This window comes from Copadichromis virginalis, linkage group LG6, assembly GCF_057382275.1.
Source record: "Copadichromis virginalis isolate Kocher_CV1m ecotype Utaka linkage group LG6, C_Virginalis_male_GT1.1, whole genome shotgun sequence".
NCBI lineage: Eukaryota > Metazoa > Chordata > Actinopteri > Cichliformes > Cichlidae > Copadichromis > Copadichromis virginalis.
The window spans coordinates 7,094,609-7,113,485 of NC_140623.1; the positions used below are offsets into that span (position 1 = coordinate 7,094,609).

The 18,877-nt window shown below is 46.6% G+C and overlaps 1 protein-coding gene across 2 annotated transcripts; it reads left to right on the forward strand.

The window, feature by feature from the left end:
* The first annotated feature begins 139 nt into the window (after positions 1 to 139).
* On the forward strand, positions 140 to 18,646 carry galnt7 (UDP-N-acetyl-alpha-D-galactosamine: polypeptide N-acetylgalactosaminyltransferase 7). 2 transcript variants are annotated; one of them, XM_085458413.1, is made up of 15 exons: positions 140 to 646; positions 4,218 to 4,329; positions 4,802 to 5,120; positions 6,187 to 6,353; positions 7,620 to 7,750; positions 8,832 to 8,911; positions 9,952 to 10,134; positions 11,111 to 11,228; positions 11,313 to 11,435; positions 11,705 to 11,820; positions 12,258 to 12,360; positions 12,869 to 12,967; positions 13,209 to 13,337; positions 13,511 to 13,541; positions 15,295 to 18,646. In XM_085458413.1, the coding sequence occupies exons 1-15, from the start codon at positions 524 to 526 to the stop codon at positions 15,399 to 15,401; spliced, it is 1,941 nt and encodes a 646-aa protein (XP_085314539.1). In that variant the 5' UTR covers positions 140 to 523; the 3' UTR covers positions 15,402 to 18,646. The 2 variants fall into 2 exon arrangements, with proteins under 2 accessions (XP_085314539.1, XP_085314540.1); XM_085458414.1 differs by lacking the exon at positions 9,952 to 10,134 and adding an exon at positions 10,311 to 10,493.
* The last annotated feature ends 231 nt before the right edge of the window (positions 18,647 to 18,877 follow it).

Here is an 18,877-nt window from a genome sequence, read left to right on the forward strand (position 1 = left end):
TGATTTGGACTTATTATCACCCCGTACCTTTATTCTGAATGCTTTCATATTAACTCCGTGTGAATGCTACCAATGCCTACTGTTCCCTTGGATGCACTTTTTACAATTGTATATGACGTGGACAATGAGCCACATCCCTCCTAATGACGAACAAACCAGACAGGACCGACCTCTTGTTTGTCTCCACACCCAGTAATACCTGCTTTTAAGCCCGTGCGTGAGCCTGTCAGCAGTGGAGACCACAGCCTACCAGCATTGTCGTCCGTGCAGCAGCACAGCCCCACAGGTGGTGGTACTGCGTCTACATCTACACGGCGCCTCAGAGAGCCGGACACGACCGAGAAACAACCGAAGAAGAAGAAACTGTTCCTAGCATGGAGAGGCACGGCGTGTCGGTGTAGTGGAGGCGGAGGTCGCTGCGTCAGCAGGAGCCTGTTCAACATTCAGCACAAGCTAGCGACCTGTTAGCTGCTTAGCTCCCGTGCTAACTTGAAGCTAACGCAGCGTAGCGGCTGCTGCTAACATGAGGCTCAAAGTGGGATTCATTCTGCGGAGCCTGCTGGTCATCGGCACGTTTCTGGGCCTGTTGGTGCTCTGGTCCACCCTGACCCCCAAAGCCAACAGAGACAGCCCGTTTGAGAAAAGGGTGAGTACACAACAGGCTCTGAGCCACATCAGTGTTAGCGTGTGAGCAGTTATGACACGCTGTTGCACTGTGTGTGTGTTGGGCAGTCAGCGGACGCTGTGGTCTGGACTCTAGCTGTACAGTCGCTGCTGCTGACAGCACCGTGGCTCCCAGCATTCATATCCGCATATGTCACCATGTTGGAGTCAAAGGCGGAAGTGGGTTGTAAAAGTTGTTCCGGTATTGCGGTTTTTCTGCAAGGTATTCAAATGATTGCATGTAGACATAAGACCAGTGTGCCACTGAGCCACACGGTCATGGCCGGCGGGAGGTTGTTGGTTCAATTCCAACCGGAAACGCAGATCCTTTTTGGGTTATGTAAGAAAGGGCACCCGTGTGGAGATTGCGTGGACCCGGTCCCGGGGACGTGTTCTGGCGCTTTGATGGAGGCTTCAGCAGCTCCCGGTGCCTCAGTCACACCTCAGAGGCAGATCTGTGTGCACGCCGCAGCCCACAGTGGGACACCTTTACGTGTCGTGTCCCGTGTCTGCAGCTGTTTAATGGTGTAGGCTCTGCACAGTCACGCTGGTGTTGTCAGAGGACAAGTGTCCAGTACGTCCTCTTTATTTGTGCCAGAACAGGTGTCCTGAAGCCCTGACCAGTCTTACAGCGCTGTCAAACACAGGAGACAGACAGGCTGCACCATCTGTTGTCATGTCTTCAGGACATTGTCTGCCTCTTTGGCTGGAGGCAGGTGTAGGTAGAGGGGACTGGTGCAGGGTTTCACACCGTTATTGGATCTGGTGTAAGGCGGCTGCCACAGAAATGGTGTCACCTCTACAGGGCTGGGCTATATGGACAAAAGACGTATCCCAGTTGTTTTTGCCACATGAGTGTATATTGATACACATGATGACAGTTGCTGTGGTGGTGGATGGATGGGGGGTTGGACCATTTCCAGGAATTTTCCCCACAAATGCTCAAAGTACTAAAAAGGAGTTATTTTTGATACTTTGCTGATAATTCATCCATACTTACAGTTACTGTAGGGTGTTGTTGAATGCTGGCCTAGTGGAGTATTAGTGTATTAGCAATTTTAGGGCAGTAAATGAATCCTGCCACGGCTGACCGACACCAGCCTGGTGCAGAGAGGCTGTGTGGGTGCTGTGCCTCTCTCTGAACATGGATTCAACTCTGCTCATTTCTTGTTGGTGTCAACATCACACCGAGTCTCTTGAACAGTGTGATGTTAGACAGCTAACGGGCAGCACCCATCACAGACTCCCTGCTATGGTCTTCGGCATGCTGCGCTGAGGCTGTGCTGTGAGCTTCAGGCAGGACTGCTGCCTCTCTGCCAGCTTGTGTCACAGTTTGCTAGTGAAGGATCAACGGAGCGATCACAGCTGTTTGCAGCTACTGGTGATATTTAATTTTTAACACGGGCTGCTTATGAAACCCACCTGTAGTCATGTACCTGCTGTGGTGTGTCGTCTCCGTCTGGGCCTGCCACCAACCTTCAACACTGGGTAATGCGCCACCTGGTGGTTTGTACTGAGGGTGAGAGAACCTCTGTCTCCATGAACCGTGACCCCTCAGAGCGGTTCACCTTCATGGCCAACTCTAGCAGGGTTTCATCTGATTTAGCTTGCTGAAGGCAGCAGTCACAGGCAGCGTGCAAAACTGTTTATGTGGGCTATAACCATAAGGTCTTATTATTACTAAATAAACAGTGCATAGACGAACAATGAGCTCCTGTGCTCCTTCAGATATCAGTGGGGCTCCTTCAGTGTCGGGAGTGAGTGTGGGACAGTCTGAGGTTTGATTTGTGTGTCCTGGCAGCAGTGAGGCAGATACATGATTTAGTACACACATGCACAAAGAGTGTGCCTGCACCCACTAAGTGTTGGCTAAACACAAAAACATTATTTTTCTAATAGAAATAAGGTAAACTGGCTAACGCTGAGGAAGTCCAGCAGCTTCCTTCACTAGGAGTTTAGTTTCCACCGGTGTGTCTTCTTCTGAAACACACCTCGCCGTCTGCTTGGCTGTTTAACATCAGCTCGGAAGCGCTGAACCTGGACCAGACCAGATCATCAAACAAGGGGGAGGCGGGGTTTATTCTGCGTTGTCAATTTAGACAGACGCTGCAAAAATCCATCGCTGACTTCTGTGAATGAGGGAAGACTGAAGCAAGCTGACCAACACATGCTCTTACACATTTATGACCAACTTGTTTATTTCTTTGTTGGCGTGCTGAGGTTTGAGAGCTGCTCACACTCAGTCGGTTTTACACGTGCGGAGCTGCAGATCTGGCTGAGCGAGTCCATGAAGAAGTAGGAACAGGCTCTCATCATCTTAGGTTAACGTGCTACACGAGCAGCTTTGTTCCCTGCTGAAGCAGGTGGGTCACCGAGCCTGCGAGCAGCTGTATGTAATCCAGTCACCCAGGTCGGCCCGGGGATGCTGGAGCCTGACCCTGCTGTCACACAGTCAACGCACACACCTCATTGTTTGTATAGATGTCTGTGTTTGTGTTTCTTTTCTTTGGATTTGGTTTCAGGGACTGTACACAAAAGGAAAAGCTACAGTTTAAATCACCACACACACAGACACACACACACACACACACACAGACACACTAACACACACACACACACACACACTAACAGACACACAGACACACACACACACACTAACAGACACACACACACACACACTAACAGACACACTAACACACACAGACACACACACACAGACACACTAACACACACACTATCAGACACACACTAACACAGACACACACTAACACAGACACAGACACACACACACAGACACACACACACACACACACACACACTAACACACACACACACACACACACACACACTGACACACACACACACACACTAACACACACACACACACACACTAACAGACACACACTAACAGACACACACTAACAGACACACACACACTAACAGACACACACACACACACACTAACAGACACACACACACACACACACTAACAGACACAGACACACACACACACACACACTAACACACACACACACACTAACAGACACACACTAACACACACACACTAACAGACACACACTACCAGATATCAGAATATTAAACATATAAATACAATCCCATAAAGCACAAAACAAAATGATTAATGATTAATGCCGACAATCCATTAGTTCACATCATGACAGAAGAGCTGAAGTCTCCGCACTCTTGGAAGCACAGCCCCCCCTTGTGGTGGACCTGGTAACTGCAGTGGAGCAACTTTATTTAGGATCTTGTGCACTAACCATATGTTTGAATCACGTTTGATTATCAGAATTTAACATCTAGAACAGGACAGTAATGATATCGATGTGCTTTTCTCTGCAGAAGCTTTCGAGTTTGTTTGTTTGTGGTGTGTTTGGTTTTGATTCGCTCGTGTTTGTGACCAGCGTGGCGCGCAGACAGACTCGCTGTGTCTTGGCTGCATTAACTCTGTGAATGTTTAAAATGAGCTGCATTGTATTTCAGTGTAGGACACACGTGTTTAATATCCATGTCTGTTGTGTTTCATCATGCAGGATGACAGCTTGTTGCCCAAAGGTGACCTTGCAGAGCAGTTTAAGCCTGTGATGCCCTGGCCTCATGTGGAGGGGGTGGAGGTCGACCTCGACTCCATCAGACTGAAACACGGTGAGGACTGGCTTGTTTTTTCCTGACTGTGGCCAAAGCGGGTGACTATCAAAGTGACAGCCCACGGTATTACTGTATTTAAATCACCAATACTGGTGTATACCTCCTGTATTAGACATGAGTCAATCAGAGAGGCTAGGAGGATTTGTACATGTGCAGAGGAGGGAGGGTGGATGTTCTGGACACAGGGTGATGAAGACGGAGCAGGAGGGCAAGAGGAAGACCTCAGAGGAAGTTCATGGATGTAGTGAAGGAGGAGATGCAGGGGGATGCTGGGATAGGGAGATAGTCTGCTGTGGAGCAGCTGACAGAAGATGATCCTCATTAGTGATTGTTTGTTGGTCTGTAATCACTGCTAATTAACATCAGCCCTGACAGTGGTTTTGGTGTTTTCTCCTGCCAAAGACTTAAAGTCTAACTTTCTTAGCACTTGTATGCTGTGGTCCTGTGTCATCTCTTGGTTTGTGTTCAGGAGGGGCCGACCTTCCCAAGGATTCAAAGGAGCAATCCAACCAGAAGCAGGTGATTCAACAGCAGTATGTGACATTCGGACCTCACACACACGCCTACACTAGCCCCGTCCTGAAGAAAGGTATCCTGGGAAATTTTGAGCCTAAGGAGCCTGAACCTCCAGGGGTCCCCGGTGGACCCGGAGAGGGCGCTAAGCCGTTTGTCCTGGGTCCAGAGTACAAAGACTCGGTTCAGGCCTCCATCAAAGAGTTTGGCTTCAACATGGTTGCCAGTGACATGATTTCACTGGACAGAACAATCAATGACATACGCCACGAAGAGTAAGTACTGCTTCCACTGAATGCATGTCTGCCATCTTTTGTCCTGCAGTCACATCAACCTGATTAATGTTACAGGAGATAAACTTCAATAGCCACAGGAAACGGGCAGTAAGCCTAACACCGATCGTCCTCCTGTAACCTATACTGAATCATGCCGCGTGTGCAGACACGTGTTCACAATGTGTTTCTCGTAAACAGAAAAGCGACACATCATTAAGTACGCCGTATCCTGTGTTCTGAGTGCAGAAATGGGCGTGATGACCAAATCACTGTGGCCGATTTCTAACACGACACCTTTGGCAGAGTGTAGCGTGACACAGGTGCTGCCTCACAGCCTTTTCAATTGGCGCTGCTGACTTTATCGCTCAGTTGAAGTGAGAACATAAATGCTTCCACTCAGATCCTCGTACAGGCTGCAAACTAATTCGGTGAATGATGTTCTTGTGTTTGTTTCTGCATGTACGAGTCGGTGTGAACTAGGGCTGCTCGATTGTGGCAAAAATGATAATCATGATTGTTTTCACTGAAATTGAGATCTCGATTATTTGACGATATTTATTTAACAATAACAATGTGTTGAGACCGCTGCTCTTAATTGTTGTGACACGTGTTCGAAACGCAGAGAGGTGCGCTCGATTTGCCACACGGAGCAGCGCGAGAGTAAAGCACGAGGGAGGGGCTAATAATTTTTAATGATCATTGAAAGCCCAGATCGTAATCGAGATTAAAATTCGATTAATTGAGCAGCCCTAGTGTGAAAGGAACATCAACACAAGACTCAGGCTATGGGTCCTGCTGCCGTGGACTGAAATGCACCGTTAGCCTCATTCTCACACACATTGTGCACATGCTTTCTCTGTGCCTTCGAACTTTAACCTGGCGCTCACACACTCGCGCTCTGATGGATGCAGAGCTGAAGCGTCGGACTGTTAGACGGCGCCTGTGTCACAGTGTCGATGCACAGTTTCAACAAGTTTTACCGTGTAGGAGTTGCGTTGGTGCAGCGAGACTGTACTACGCTGTGCAGCAACTAGGTTTCTCATGGCACACCGTGTCCTCTGTGCAGGTGTAAGTACTGGCACTACGACGACAGACTGCTCACATCCAGCGTGGTGATAGTCTTCCATAACGAAGGCTGGTCAACGCTGATGAGGACTGTCCACAGTGTCATCAAGAGGACTCCTCGCAGGTACCTGGCTGAGATTGTCCTGATAGATGACTTCAGTAACAAAGGTGGGTCTGTTTAAAAACATCATTTTAGATGCGTGTTGGTTCCACTGTGAACAGCCTCCTTTTTCCATCATGCTGTTAATGATCACCTGCAAAGGCCGTCCTGTTGGTTCACGTGGTGCTGTCTGCTGCAGTCTGTGGTCAGAGGCAAGGTGTCACATGGTGTTACCATCATGTCTGTGCACGCTCCTCAGACGTCCACGTGGGCGGCTGTAATCCCCCAGTGGAGCCAGAACGCAGCACAGAGAAGACAGAGGCTAACAACCTGACTGTAGAGAAACAAAGCACGGACACATGTCAGTGTATTCGCTACAGCACGCTGCACTCAGCTGTGGAGCATCAGAGAGGGACATGAAAGTGAGAGGAGGACCAGACAAGCTGCACAGCTGACTCATGCTAGCTAAGTTAGCTAATGCTGTCTGACTAGGCTGGAGTGCTAAACTCTAACTTAGTGGAATGTAAGGAAACCTACCTATGATAGAAACGTCTGTGTGATCAGCTGCTAACAGCCATGAACATATCAATCAGCTGGTGCTGTGTGCAGCACGCATGTGGGAACACATCACTGATAGGTGTGTAGCTTAAACCCATTCGCTGGAACGTCCAAGACAATTCAACTACACAGCAAAAGCAACACACAAGTAGGCAAAGTTCTTCGTGTTACTCATGCATGAGGGAGAGAACCACGACAAGCGCCGTTCCTTCGCTTGACCTCAGTCGCTCTCGTCCGCTCCCCCGTAACACTGCTCTTTTATCGAGGTCACATGAATATACATAGGTTCATTAACATACGACGTATTCATACACACAAAGAGTTGTGTGTGTGTGTGTGTGTGTGTGCGTGTGTGTGTGGTCAGAGTGTGACCCCATAAAGACTTCCCTAAACCTGCTGGTCTGGAAGTCCAGCGGTCCATCTAAACTAAAGGCACTCAGACTAAAACTGACACAGCTACGTTTATCCTGCCATGAAACAATAAAACGAGGTAGACCTCTCCCCAGCTGCCAGGGTGTGGATGCCAGAGGACTCTGCAGTGCACACGATGCCTTTGCAGACTCCTAAGAATCTACCAACATGACATTGATTATACAACTCTAAGCATATATGAGTAGATATTTCTAAGCATAAATGACAATCAACAATACAAATCTAACAATCACCAGCTCGTGTCTTTACTCCAGCATTCGTCTGTCAGCAAACCAAAACTGTTTTCTCAAATGCTCATTGGTCCAAACGCGTGTACTAATGCTGGCTAACCAATGCACTTGCAGTCCATCTGAAGGAGCGCCTGGAGGAGTACATCAAGCAGTGGAACGGCCTCGTCAAACTCTTCAGGAATGAGAAGAGGGAAGGATTAATACAGGCCAGGAGCATTGGAGCCAAGAAGGCCACCAAAGGACAGGTACCATGTGACGCCACTGTTGCTTTTCCTCTCTAATGCTGACGATGTCTCTTAGACTTTTAATTAGCGAACTGATCAGAATTTAAAATAAACACAGTGACGTACTGTGTGTAGTGTGTAAGAGTACTCTGTGTTAAATGTACAACATCGCCTCTGAAGAGATCCCAACGTGCGGCCGCTGCAGACAGGAAACCGTTCCAGCTCAGTTCTTACGTTCTGGCACTGCTGCAGTTTTCCGCAGAGATTTTGGTTCCATGTGATGTAACTGTTTTGTTTTGTATGTACACTTTATTACTGCAGAAACAATTTCATATAGTAAGAAAGTAAACTGGGCTCCCATCTTTAAATAAGTGTCAATAATTTTGTAAAAGTGCCGAATGGCACCAGCAGTCCTGTCAGTGATCCTCTGCATCACCGACAGTCCGACAAGCCGAATAAAAGAACTCAGACAACTGATGGGAGATCAGCTGACAGGCGGGAGAAAAGCATGTAGAGAGGACACGAACACAGTGCAGAGGAGCGTCCACAAACAGCTGCAGAGGGCCAGTCGTTCTGGCTCTAACAGGGATGAAACCACACACGACTAATCTATCAGCAGAGTGAGAACTTTTAGTTTCTCATTTTCAAACTGCAGAGAACAGGAGGCAGGCCTCGTCTTTGTAACGTGAAGTTTAAACATGCTGGAGAAAAAACACTTTGAGGTTTGTCACAGTGTGACTGGAGGTCACAGCCAGCAAGAGTGGACACCGTGTTTGTGACAATTTTACCAACAGACACGGCGCTTCATCTGTCCTTAAACATGCCTGCAGTTAAACCCTCGTTTGTGTCATGTGACGCCAGATTTGCAGATGCAAACCTGCTCTGAAGGCGTTGTGTGTTTTTGCTGCTGACATCAAGCCACAATGAACTGGTCCTTATGTTTCTGAGCAAGAGAAGGAAGAATTCTCACGAGTCGGCAGATTTCGTGACCCAGGAGTCGGAGCTGCTGTCATATTTCAGGATGTCAGTGGACGCGTGGAGCAACATTTAGACAGAGGCTCAGCTTTGCAGCATCACATTTCAAAGGGTTTCCTTTTTAAAGGTGCTGGTCTACCTGGATGCTCACTGTGAGGTCGGGATCAACTGGTACGCTCCACTGATCGCTCCCATTTCAAAGGACAGGTAGTGCGCGCGCACACACACACACACACACACACACAGTGTAGCCTCATGTTATCACAGCTGTCGTGGTTGTGAAGCTGTGCTGTCTGTTAACCTGCAGCTTGTTGTTTTTCAGCACTGCTGTGACAGTTTCAGTTTTTCTGTTTGCACGTCCTGTTCAATGACGTGAACTCAGACATACAGACGTTATTATTACGACATTATTTGTAATGTTGCTCCCGTGTGATCGATGTGAAATCAAATCACGACGTGCAGACTTTCAGCTGTAATTCGAGGGCTTTGAGTCAACCTGCTGAATAATTTAGTCGGCTGTCTTTATTGACCCCCAAAGGGAAATTGCACAAATTGTGTTTGTGTGAGTTTGTTATCGCAGCAGCAGATTCGCACAAAGACGCAAAACAGACGCATTTTAGAGGCTCAAAAGTCACGGACTGAACTATCATAAAGTCAAATTTAAGATTTTATTTTTAAATTAAGAAAAAGATATGAAATGTGATGACCTGCAGCTCTGTAGTGTGTCTTGGACAGATGAGCGAACCGGCCTCGCTAACCGCGAAGCCGTCTGAGTCGGTGTCCTGTTGCTTTTTCAGTTCTGCGATATCATCTACACATAATATAATCTGGATATGAGATGGCTCTGATTGAAAACCAACACATCACCAGAATAATATGGATCCAACTGTTGAATGTTAAAAATGGCTCAACAATGTGGCACAGATGGTTTTAATCTTATGGCTGATCAGTGGCTGAGTGCCTGGAGCTGTATTGATGGATGGAGCCTCGGTGAGTTAGGGCCTCCCCTCCACCAGTCCTTTGACATTTTATGCTTTTTAATCAGTTTTCTGTATCAGAAAGGTCTGACGGCGCTCCGAGGACGCGTCGTCGTCCCACCGTGGCTGCTCAGTCTGCGCGCCTCTAGATCGTCTGCTGTGCTGCATCACTTCTACGCTCTGAGCCACACACTCCTTTACTCTGGTTTTACAGCGCTGTTGTTGAAAAGCGGCACATCCAAAGGCTTGTGTGTGTTTATGTGTATGTAGGACAGTATGCACAGTGCCGCTGATAGACTATATAGATGGGAATGAGTACAGTATGGAGCCCCAGCAAGGCGGAGACGAGGACGGCCTGGCTAGAGGAGCGTGGGACTGGAGCCTGCTCTGGAAGAGAGTGCCGCTTAGCCAGAGAGAGAAGGCCAAGAGAGCGCACACCACCCAGCCTTACCGGTACACACAACGCACCAGCTTGTTAAACTGACCTCTGTTCTGTTTGTGTCTCCACCCCCACCCCGCGTGGCACCTTTCCCTGTGTCTGTCTGTGTGTTTTTCCTGGCACTGCTGTCATCCCCTTCATGTACACCCCTCCTCTCCACGTATGCTGCATGCGTGGCCCTCTGTGTCAGAACGGTGTGTACGGTGCCTCTGATCGACTCCGTCCACGGCGAGACGTTCACCTTTGAGCCCCAGGGCGGAGGAGACAGCAACGGTTTTGCTAGAGGCGCCTGGGATTGGAGCATGCTGTGGAAGAGAATCCCTCTGGGAGCCAGGGAGCATAAGCTGAGAAAAACTCAGACTGAGCCTTATAGGTACACACAGTCACTCCTAACTCGTGTGGACGTGTCCCGGTCATTTCTCACAGGGCTCACAGTAGGAGTAGAGCAGCCTCACCTTAACAGAAAATGCTAATCTTAAGGTCATGTCAGCCGTGCCTGTGTAGAGGTAACGTCATGAGTATGAGTCATTGTTTAGGTGTCTGCTTTTGGGGAATCGCTGCACACATCTATCTTCCACCCACTGGAGGGGAGGAGCTTGTTGTTGACTCTTCTTTGTTCAGTGTAGCACAGCTTCCTCTCAGGTGTCTCTTACCCTGAGTCTGTCTGAAAGGCCTCCTTCTTTCCTTTAAGTGGTCTTGGCGGCTGCGTTGCCTAAGGTGGGTTGAGTCCCGAGCTGAAGGCCGTGGGACTTTGGGATATTTGTGGGGTCTGTGGGTGAGCTTCTGGTGTGAACTGGGCTCGGACTGGGGCACCATCACTCCTTTCTGTCTTCACATTTTCATTCGTCCTCCTGCTGTCTTTCACTCATGTCTCTGTCAGTGTCACTTGTTCATTATCACGTCAGCAGAGGGACTGACCGCGTAGAGTCACATGATTACAAAGAGATGGAAGCTTGTTTCGGGCTGAGGACTGTTTCTTTATACCTGCAGGTCTCCAGCCATGGCAGGAGGTCTCTTTGCTATAGAAAGAGACTTTTTCTTTGAGCTGGGACTGTACGACCCTGGACTGCAGATATGGGGAGGGGAGAATTTTGAAATATCTTACAAGGTAGACTTTGAATTGTCCAGTTTATGTTCATCCCTGCACATTGTAAAGACATCATGGTTACTGTGACTCTGTATGCTGGTCCAGATCTGGCAGTGTGGTGGCCAGCTGCTCTTTGTGCCCTGTTCTCGCGTCGGCCACATCTACAGACTTCAGGGATGGCAAGGCAACCCTCCGCCAGCACATGTTGGATCCTCGCCTACTCTCAAGGTGAAAGCAGACAAACGTGTGAATGGATGGAAACTTGTATAGTGCACATCTTCTGTTTCAAGTTTCCACAGAGTCCTGCATTTCCAAGTTTCTGTCTACACAAAGGAGGTGTTGCTGCCATCTGGCCCTCCACCTGCATGCATGGAGCCAGGTCCAATAGCAGATGCATGCTTTTGCCCTTCTGCCCACAGTCACCGCTACACCTATGCAATCACTCTGTCATGAAAGGGATGGTACTTCATCTACATGTGTTGTATTTGTGTTTGCAGAACTATGTTCGTGTGGTGGAGGTTTGGTGGGACGACTATAAGGACTACTTCTACGCCAGCCGCCCTGAAACTCTGACTCTGGCCTACGGAGACATCAGTGACCTTAAACGATTCAGGTGCACAAAAACCACTCTTCTACCTTTTTACTGAGTGAACGCCCACTCAGAACATAGTGTAGCACTGACTGACTTTCCCCAGGATGTATTCCTTCAGCTGTGCAGTGTGATTGTATGATTTGCAGTCGACGAGTTGGTCTTCATTTAGGGAAAACTATTTAATGTGGGTACGATCATATAAAGGTTTGTTGTGCTTTTGACACAAATTCACTCCATCGCTGTGGAAACGTTAAACACTGACCTCCAACTGTGCTCAGAAAGATGTGGCTACGCATGCACCCTCTATCATGCTGTAGCGTAAATGTTTTAAAGTGGTGTGTTACAGGTGTGCAGTAAATAACATGCAGGACTATGTGACCTGAGGATGAAGCGTTTTTCTGTCTGAATTCATCTTTAGCTGCTAAGCACACAGCTGATCTCATGTTTGCTTGTTGCAGGGAGGAGCATCGATGCAAAAGTTTCAAGTGGTTCATGGAGGAAATAGCATACGACATTCCACAGCACTACCCACTTCCTCCTAAAAATGTAGAGTGGGGGGAGGTAGGCGTGCTCACACACACACTCTCGTTTTGATATCATAGTGAGGACATAATGCTTTCCCTAGCCGCACACCCTAACCATTAAAGATGAATGCATAACCCTGTCTGTGGCCCTAAAACCACATTTTGAGTTTCAAAACTGTCTTCCCACTCGTGTGGACGGGCGTTTAGTCCCCATAAGGCAGGCTTGGCCAACTCCAGGCCGAGGGGGCCGGTGTCCTGCTGGTTTTAGATCTCACCCTCAGTCAACACGCCTGAATCACAGGATTAGTCCATTACCAGCCTCTGGAGAACTTCAGGACACGTTGAGGACGTCATTTAGCCTTTAAATCAGCTGTGCTGGATTAAGGACACATCTAAAACCTGCAGGACACCGGCCTGAGGCCTGGAGTTTGGACACCACTGCCATAAGGGCTGTTGGTCCCCACAAGCCTGCCAGTATTTGGTTCTCACAAAGATGCATAAACATGTTTCACACACAGCATGCTTCACTGTCCCTGTGATTGCAGATCCGGGGCTTCGACACCAGTTACTGCATCGACAGCATGGGACACACTAACGGAGGGAATGTAGAGCTGGGCCCGTGCCACAGGATGGGTGGAAACCAGGTAATTAAACACTGTCACACGTGACGTGGCTCTTTGTTTTCCTCTGGTGTGACGACATGAGCCAGTGTTACTGTGATCAGTGGGTTAAAGGGACAGCTGGCTGCTTCTGTAGATGAAAGCTTGGGCTCCTTATCGCTCCATGAGTGTGCTCTCCTGCCTCGTGTCACAGAAAGGATGGAGGCAGGCTTTACGTTAGGTGTCCAGATCCTGACTCTGGTTTTTCACCCTGAACTCTGTGTAGCTGTTCCGCATCAATGAAGCCAACCAGCTGATGCAGTATGATCAGTGCCTGACCATAGGAGGCGACAAGTCTGCTATCATCATCACACACTGTGAAACCAACCAGCACATGGAGTGGAAGTACTTCAAGGTGAGACACACACAGATCATAAGATGGATGTAGTGTTGGTCTTTAGATGTTTGCTCAGCAGCGTGTGGAGGCTGGAAGCACTGAGATCACACCAACATGTAGGAGGCAGAAAATCTCTGACACAAGCTGAATTTACTGCCTTTTTTTCTCTCCTTTCCCGTCTGTGTCTGCAGGATCTGCATCGATTCACTCATGTGCCAACAGGTAAAGGACTGCACTGGCATTTTAACTCATCTTTTCTCATCATCAAAGGCACTTTTGGCTTTATCACACATGGAGTCAGCTGCTGTTCGCATCATTTACTTCAGCCTCAGAAGTGCTTTTGGTGCCAGACACACACACACACACACACACACACACACACACACACACACACACACACACACACACACACACACACAAAAGCCCGTTCAGCTATCTTAGTGAGGACCGTCATTGACATAATGGTTTCCCTAGCCCCTTACCCTAACCCTAATCTGGCCCTAACACTATTCTTTAACTAAGCCCCAACCCACATGATAAACCATAACCATTCTGGTCTTAAACCTAATTAATTGGACCAATAATTTGGCCCTAAACCCAATCATTGCATAACAATTAATTACAATTTCCATTTGGCTTTAATCCTAATTGGTACAGTATTACAGTTACAAACTCAATTGATTAATTACATTTAAGAATAATAAAACATAAATTAAATATACAGTTGTGGTTAAACATACTAAGTACACGGTTAAAAAAATACTGTAGACATGATTAAAAATGATTTACATGGTTAAAAAATGACAATCTTTCTAAAAACATGTTGTTGATAGTGAGGAGTGATCAAAAAATACATTTGGAGAAATTCTACCCAAAAAACTAAGAACTTTCTAAAACGAAATTCGAACTGAAAAACAGACGTGTACAAGTGGGAGGGTGTAAATAGAAGCACTCTCTGCTCACTCCTCTCCATCGGACAGAGCAGGTCGCTGAGAGCAAGCCTGGTTTCCTCTTTCCACTGTGCGTAACTAGACCTGAAGACCTTCACGGGTGGAATCGCCGCCACATAGGCACACACATTCATTTGTTATAATTTGATTTCTTTTTTCTGTAAAATACTAAAAGGTTCTTTTCAAAACCAATTCATTTTCTTTCTTTAAAAACTTTTTAAAAAGTTAAAAATTTCTTTTCATTTGGTGAAACAAAAACAACAATTAAAAAACTCATCATGGTTGGATGGACTTCTGACTGGACCCTGGTGCACCATGGCAGACGCCGTGGACAATCCAGGACCCAGACACCCTACCGAGGGATGGCCCGTGCACCGCCCGCCTCCAATTGGAGGAGGGGCCCAAACGCTCATCCTAAACCTGACCATAACCTAATTGTAACCCTGACACTAAAACCACAGCCTCAAAAAGGCCTTCAAACTTGTGAGGACCGGTGAGTGTGTCCTCACAAGTGACTGTTGGTTCTCACAAGTATAGTGAATGCAGCTTTGGGTCCTCACAAAGATAGCTAGACAGGAACACACACACCATTCATGGTTTGCCCGTGCTCTGGTCTGGTCTACATCCTGCAGTGAGTGTTGGGCAGAATGTAGACCAGACCAGCACAGAAGGTTCTGGTTTGTTTTTCATTACCCTGCAGTGTGACACCCTGCACGCTCACAGCAGTAATAATCGTGTCCACACCAATCATTGTTAAAGGGCAGCCTTCCCACAGTTGTCCCTCAGTGCATGTGGACAGCACTAGTGTGTAGACCAGGGGTGGGGACCTCCAGGCCTTGAGGGCCTGTGTGTGTCAGATCTCACCATGAATCACATGATTAGTTCATTACTAGACCTCTGGAGAACTTCAAGACATGTCTAAAACCTGCAGGACCTTGAGGCCTGGAGGTCCCCACCCTGGTGTGTGTTTTGTAGGTGGCCTGTGAGCGTCCGTCAGTAATCCCGCTGCTGTATTCTCCTTATAGGAAAATGTCTGGACCGCTCCGATCTGCTTCACAAAGTGTTCGTATCAGACTGTGACACCAGTAAAACCACTCAGAAATGGGAGATGAATAACATCGTGGCTGTGTGAAGACATCTGGGAGAGATCTGTTTAGAGGAAGAATACCTGACACCTAGGTGTTGGTGTACCTCCAACAAAATGAAGCCCAAATGGTTTAACTGTTGACATCGGCCCAAATGTGAAGGTTGCTCTGACACTCCAGAAGAGTTTGATCCAGAGCTGCTGGATGAACACGAACTGTCCCTGGTGGTTGTTTACACTGTCTCTGTCCTTTCAGGCTCTCAGGTCTTTTCTAATTTTCTCATTGCATTTGTGAAATGAATCCCATCAAGTCTTAAGATTATTAGGTCTGTTTAGTCCTCGGCCAAACTGATGAGCTGACTTACCAAAGAGTTTAGACTTCAGTCACATCATCATCATCATCATGGGTGTGGTTTTTAGTCTGCCGCTGGAAAAAGACCAGGATGAAGAAGGTCCTCAGTTTAACGGAGGAAAAGAGCGACAAGCAGCACATTTTGAAGAATATTTGGACGTGGTGACTCGCTGCTGCTGTTTGCTTTGATTTGGTTTTATTGGATCTTCACAAACAAACCCCTCGTCTGGCCTAAGTGTGATTTTGATTGCACAGGCTCAGTTTGGCTCATTGGTGATTTTATTTTCATTTACCAAAATGTTGAAAAGGCAAAAAAAAAAAAAGGATTTCCTCCCATTCGCGTCCCTAAGCTGTGGCGGCGTTTCCTTCCTCTGTGCTGAGCTTTCAAACCAGCATGAACTCCTGAACTTTAGCGCTTTGCTCCTCACAGGCTTCATTTACTCTCTGACATACACTGGGATACTCTAAAGGATGTGTGGGTCGCCGTCTTACCGACAGTCTGGATGAGAAATATAGAGTTTAGTAGCTGACCAGTACTGTGACTCATTAGTAATCGGGGTGGGGTTGGAGGCAGGATTATTAACATGTAAAAAATGCACAATTATTGTGGTTAAAAAAAGAAGATCTTTTTGTTTTGTGTGCAGCAGGGAGGGGCTTTGGTGTTTGGATGTTTTGTACTGTGTAAATAATCATTTCTAAAGATGATCGTGATGGATTTTGTGGAGGGCTTGAATGATCTTGTAAATAGCTAACTTATAGCAGAGATTTCATAATGTGGGCTGAGGAAATAAATGACCTGATTTTTACAACTATAACTGTGTGACTGAAGTGGAACTACTTCATCAGCCTGTGCGAGAATCTCGCCTCACAGCAACAAAGTTGCTATGGATACGACCCCTCCCACAGGCCGAAGATGTGCAGAGTTATGGACGCGAGCGGCGAGACAGCCTGCAGTCTAAAGCAGGTCGAGCAGAAAAGGCGAGAGGTGTCAGGACGGAGGGGTGGAGCTGCAGGTGGATGTGTCCGGTGTTACAGGCTGCACAGTGGGCTTCACTTTGTTCTGTGCTCTTCTTTCTGTTTAAAGAATGAGAATCGTTTCTTTTTGTGAAAAAGTTATAAACAGAAAAAGGATTGAGAGAAAGAAACCTAAAATTCCAAACAAAATACACTAACAGACAATTGTAGATGCTCCTGTGTAAGGTCATTAAGATTAAACCGTGATGATAAACTTTGAACAATATTAAGTTGGCTGAGTTAGCTGCACAGTTTCTTCCTGATAAAAGGGAGTTTGTCCTTCCCATTGTTGGCTGCTGGGGTTTTCTCCATTTTGCCAGATTTGTCTGGTGACACCACTGAGAGAAACGATCTTTATATGAAGTATTTAAAACCTTGAGACGCACACACAGCGCTGTATTGTGAGTCAGTCACGGTGTGTTCTGCAGTACCCCTCCATGAACATCGTGCTGATAACATTCATATACATTTACCCACAAGAATTTCTTACAGTTTGACACGTATTTACATTTTCACATAATTTACAAATAATCATCAAAATCATAAAAAGGAAATCAATTATTTTTTCAGTGTAATGTAAATTCGTGGTAGGCAATATCAGTGATGGCAATAACAGCGTTACAAGTAACGGCGTTACTTTTTTCAGTAACGAGTCCCTCCATATTTTGGCCAATCACATGCGAGGATATAGGATAATATCATTATGTGAAAAACAGAGAGTGAGAGACGCGACAGTCAAGTGGAGCGTGCGTCTGTCCTCTCAGTGAGAGACAGTAGACAGCTGTGCGAAAGCAAAAACACAAATATGCCTGACACCCGTAAACAAAGCAGCATCTGGCTGCAGTTTAAAGACTTTTTTGTCTTGGTCTCGATACCCTCCGGTCTTGGTGATGTCTTGGTCTCGGTTTAGGCGGTCTTGACTACAAGTCTAGTAACGAGTAATCTAATTACTATTCCTATCGTTACAACGCCGTTACCGTTACTAACAAGAAACTGCGGCGCGGTCGCGTTACTATTTTACAGCAAACAGACGGTTGAAGCTGTCTGTAGTTTACAGCATCTTATATCAGCTGCACAGAAGTAGCTGTAAGTAATCTGGGCGCTGCAGCTTTAAGCAGCTGCGCTCCCGCGGACAGCGATCACTTTCTGCCCGACGATCACTTTTTGGCACAACACCTGGAGCTCAGGGGGCAAAACAATGGCATGAGTGCTGCTGTTTGACTGAGGAAGAATAAAGTAGTCGTGGTAAGCCGATCACATGACCACTTCAAGATGACAAAGCAACAAGGTGCCAGTTTTTAAATTGTGCTGATAGGCCACGTAAAACCAGACTCATGATAAACAATATATACGTGTGTTTACTGTCTGAGGACAGCGCAGCGAGACCTCTCTGCTAATGAGCAAAAAAGAAAAATCAAACCAAAATCAGCCCGTTCATGTTGGTGCAAAAATGCACCATGTTGATATGGCAACATGACATTTGGTTGTTTAGGAAGATTTAGGAGTGACGGCGAGAGAGAGAGAGAGAGAGCGAGTTTTGAGATGTGAGAGATTTGTGACATTTAGCGTGTTTGGAGTGTGTAGTCAATGTGTTGTCTTGTGTAGTTAGTGTGTAGTGTTGTGGATAGTTTTGTGTTGTGTGTCAGAACAATGAGGCGACTGCTGTCTCCAGGTAGAAACAGCAGTGACACAGGCAGAAATATTTGGAGTGGCACAAATAATTTGTGTGGCGTCTTATTTAATGCAGAACAGCTGATTGTTCTGTAAACAGTTTGACATGGTTAAAAAAGGTAAATGGCTGCAAATCACTTTGTTGTTTGCAAAACTTGTGCATATGATTTTAAAACTGACAATTTATATTTGCATTTAAAGTTATGAAAAACATGTTTGTGGTTGTTACAGTAACAAATATAACTTTTTCTACTCATTTTTTTTGTTTTTTGTCTGATTTTAGATCAATTGTGTTAATACAGTATGTCAAAATGAAAACATAACTGTAAATTCAGTTACTAACTCAGTTACTTTTTTGAAGAAGTAACTAGTAACTATAATTAATTACTTTTTCAAAGTAACTTGCCCAACACTGGGCAGTACATCGTTAGATGTAATGAAAAGAAACGAAAACCCGAGCATCGAGCTCGTCCTCAGGTTCTCTTGT

Coding starts and splice junctions, on each gene's coding strand:
- galnt7 (XM_085458413.1), top strand. CDS start 524: ATGAGGCTCAAAGTGGGATTCATTCTGCGGAGCCTGCTGGTCATCGGC. Junction 4,330..4,801: donor CTCCATCAGACTGAAACACG/GTGAGGACTGGC, acceptor GTTTGTGTTCAG/GAGGGGCCGACCTTCCCAAG. Junction 5,121..6,186: donor AATGACATACGCCACGAAGA/GTAAGTACTGCT, acceptor TCCTCTGTGCAG/GTGTAAGTACTGGCACTACG.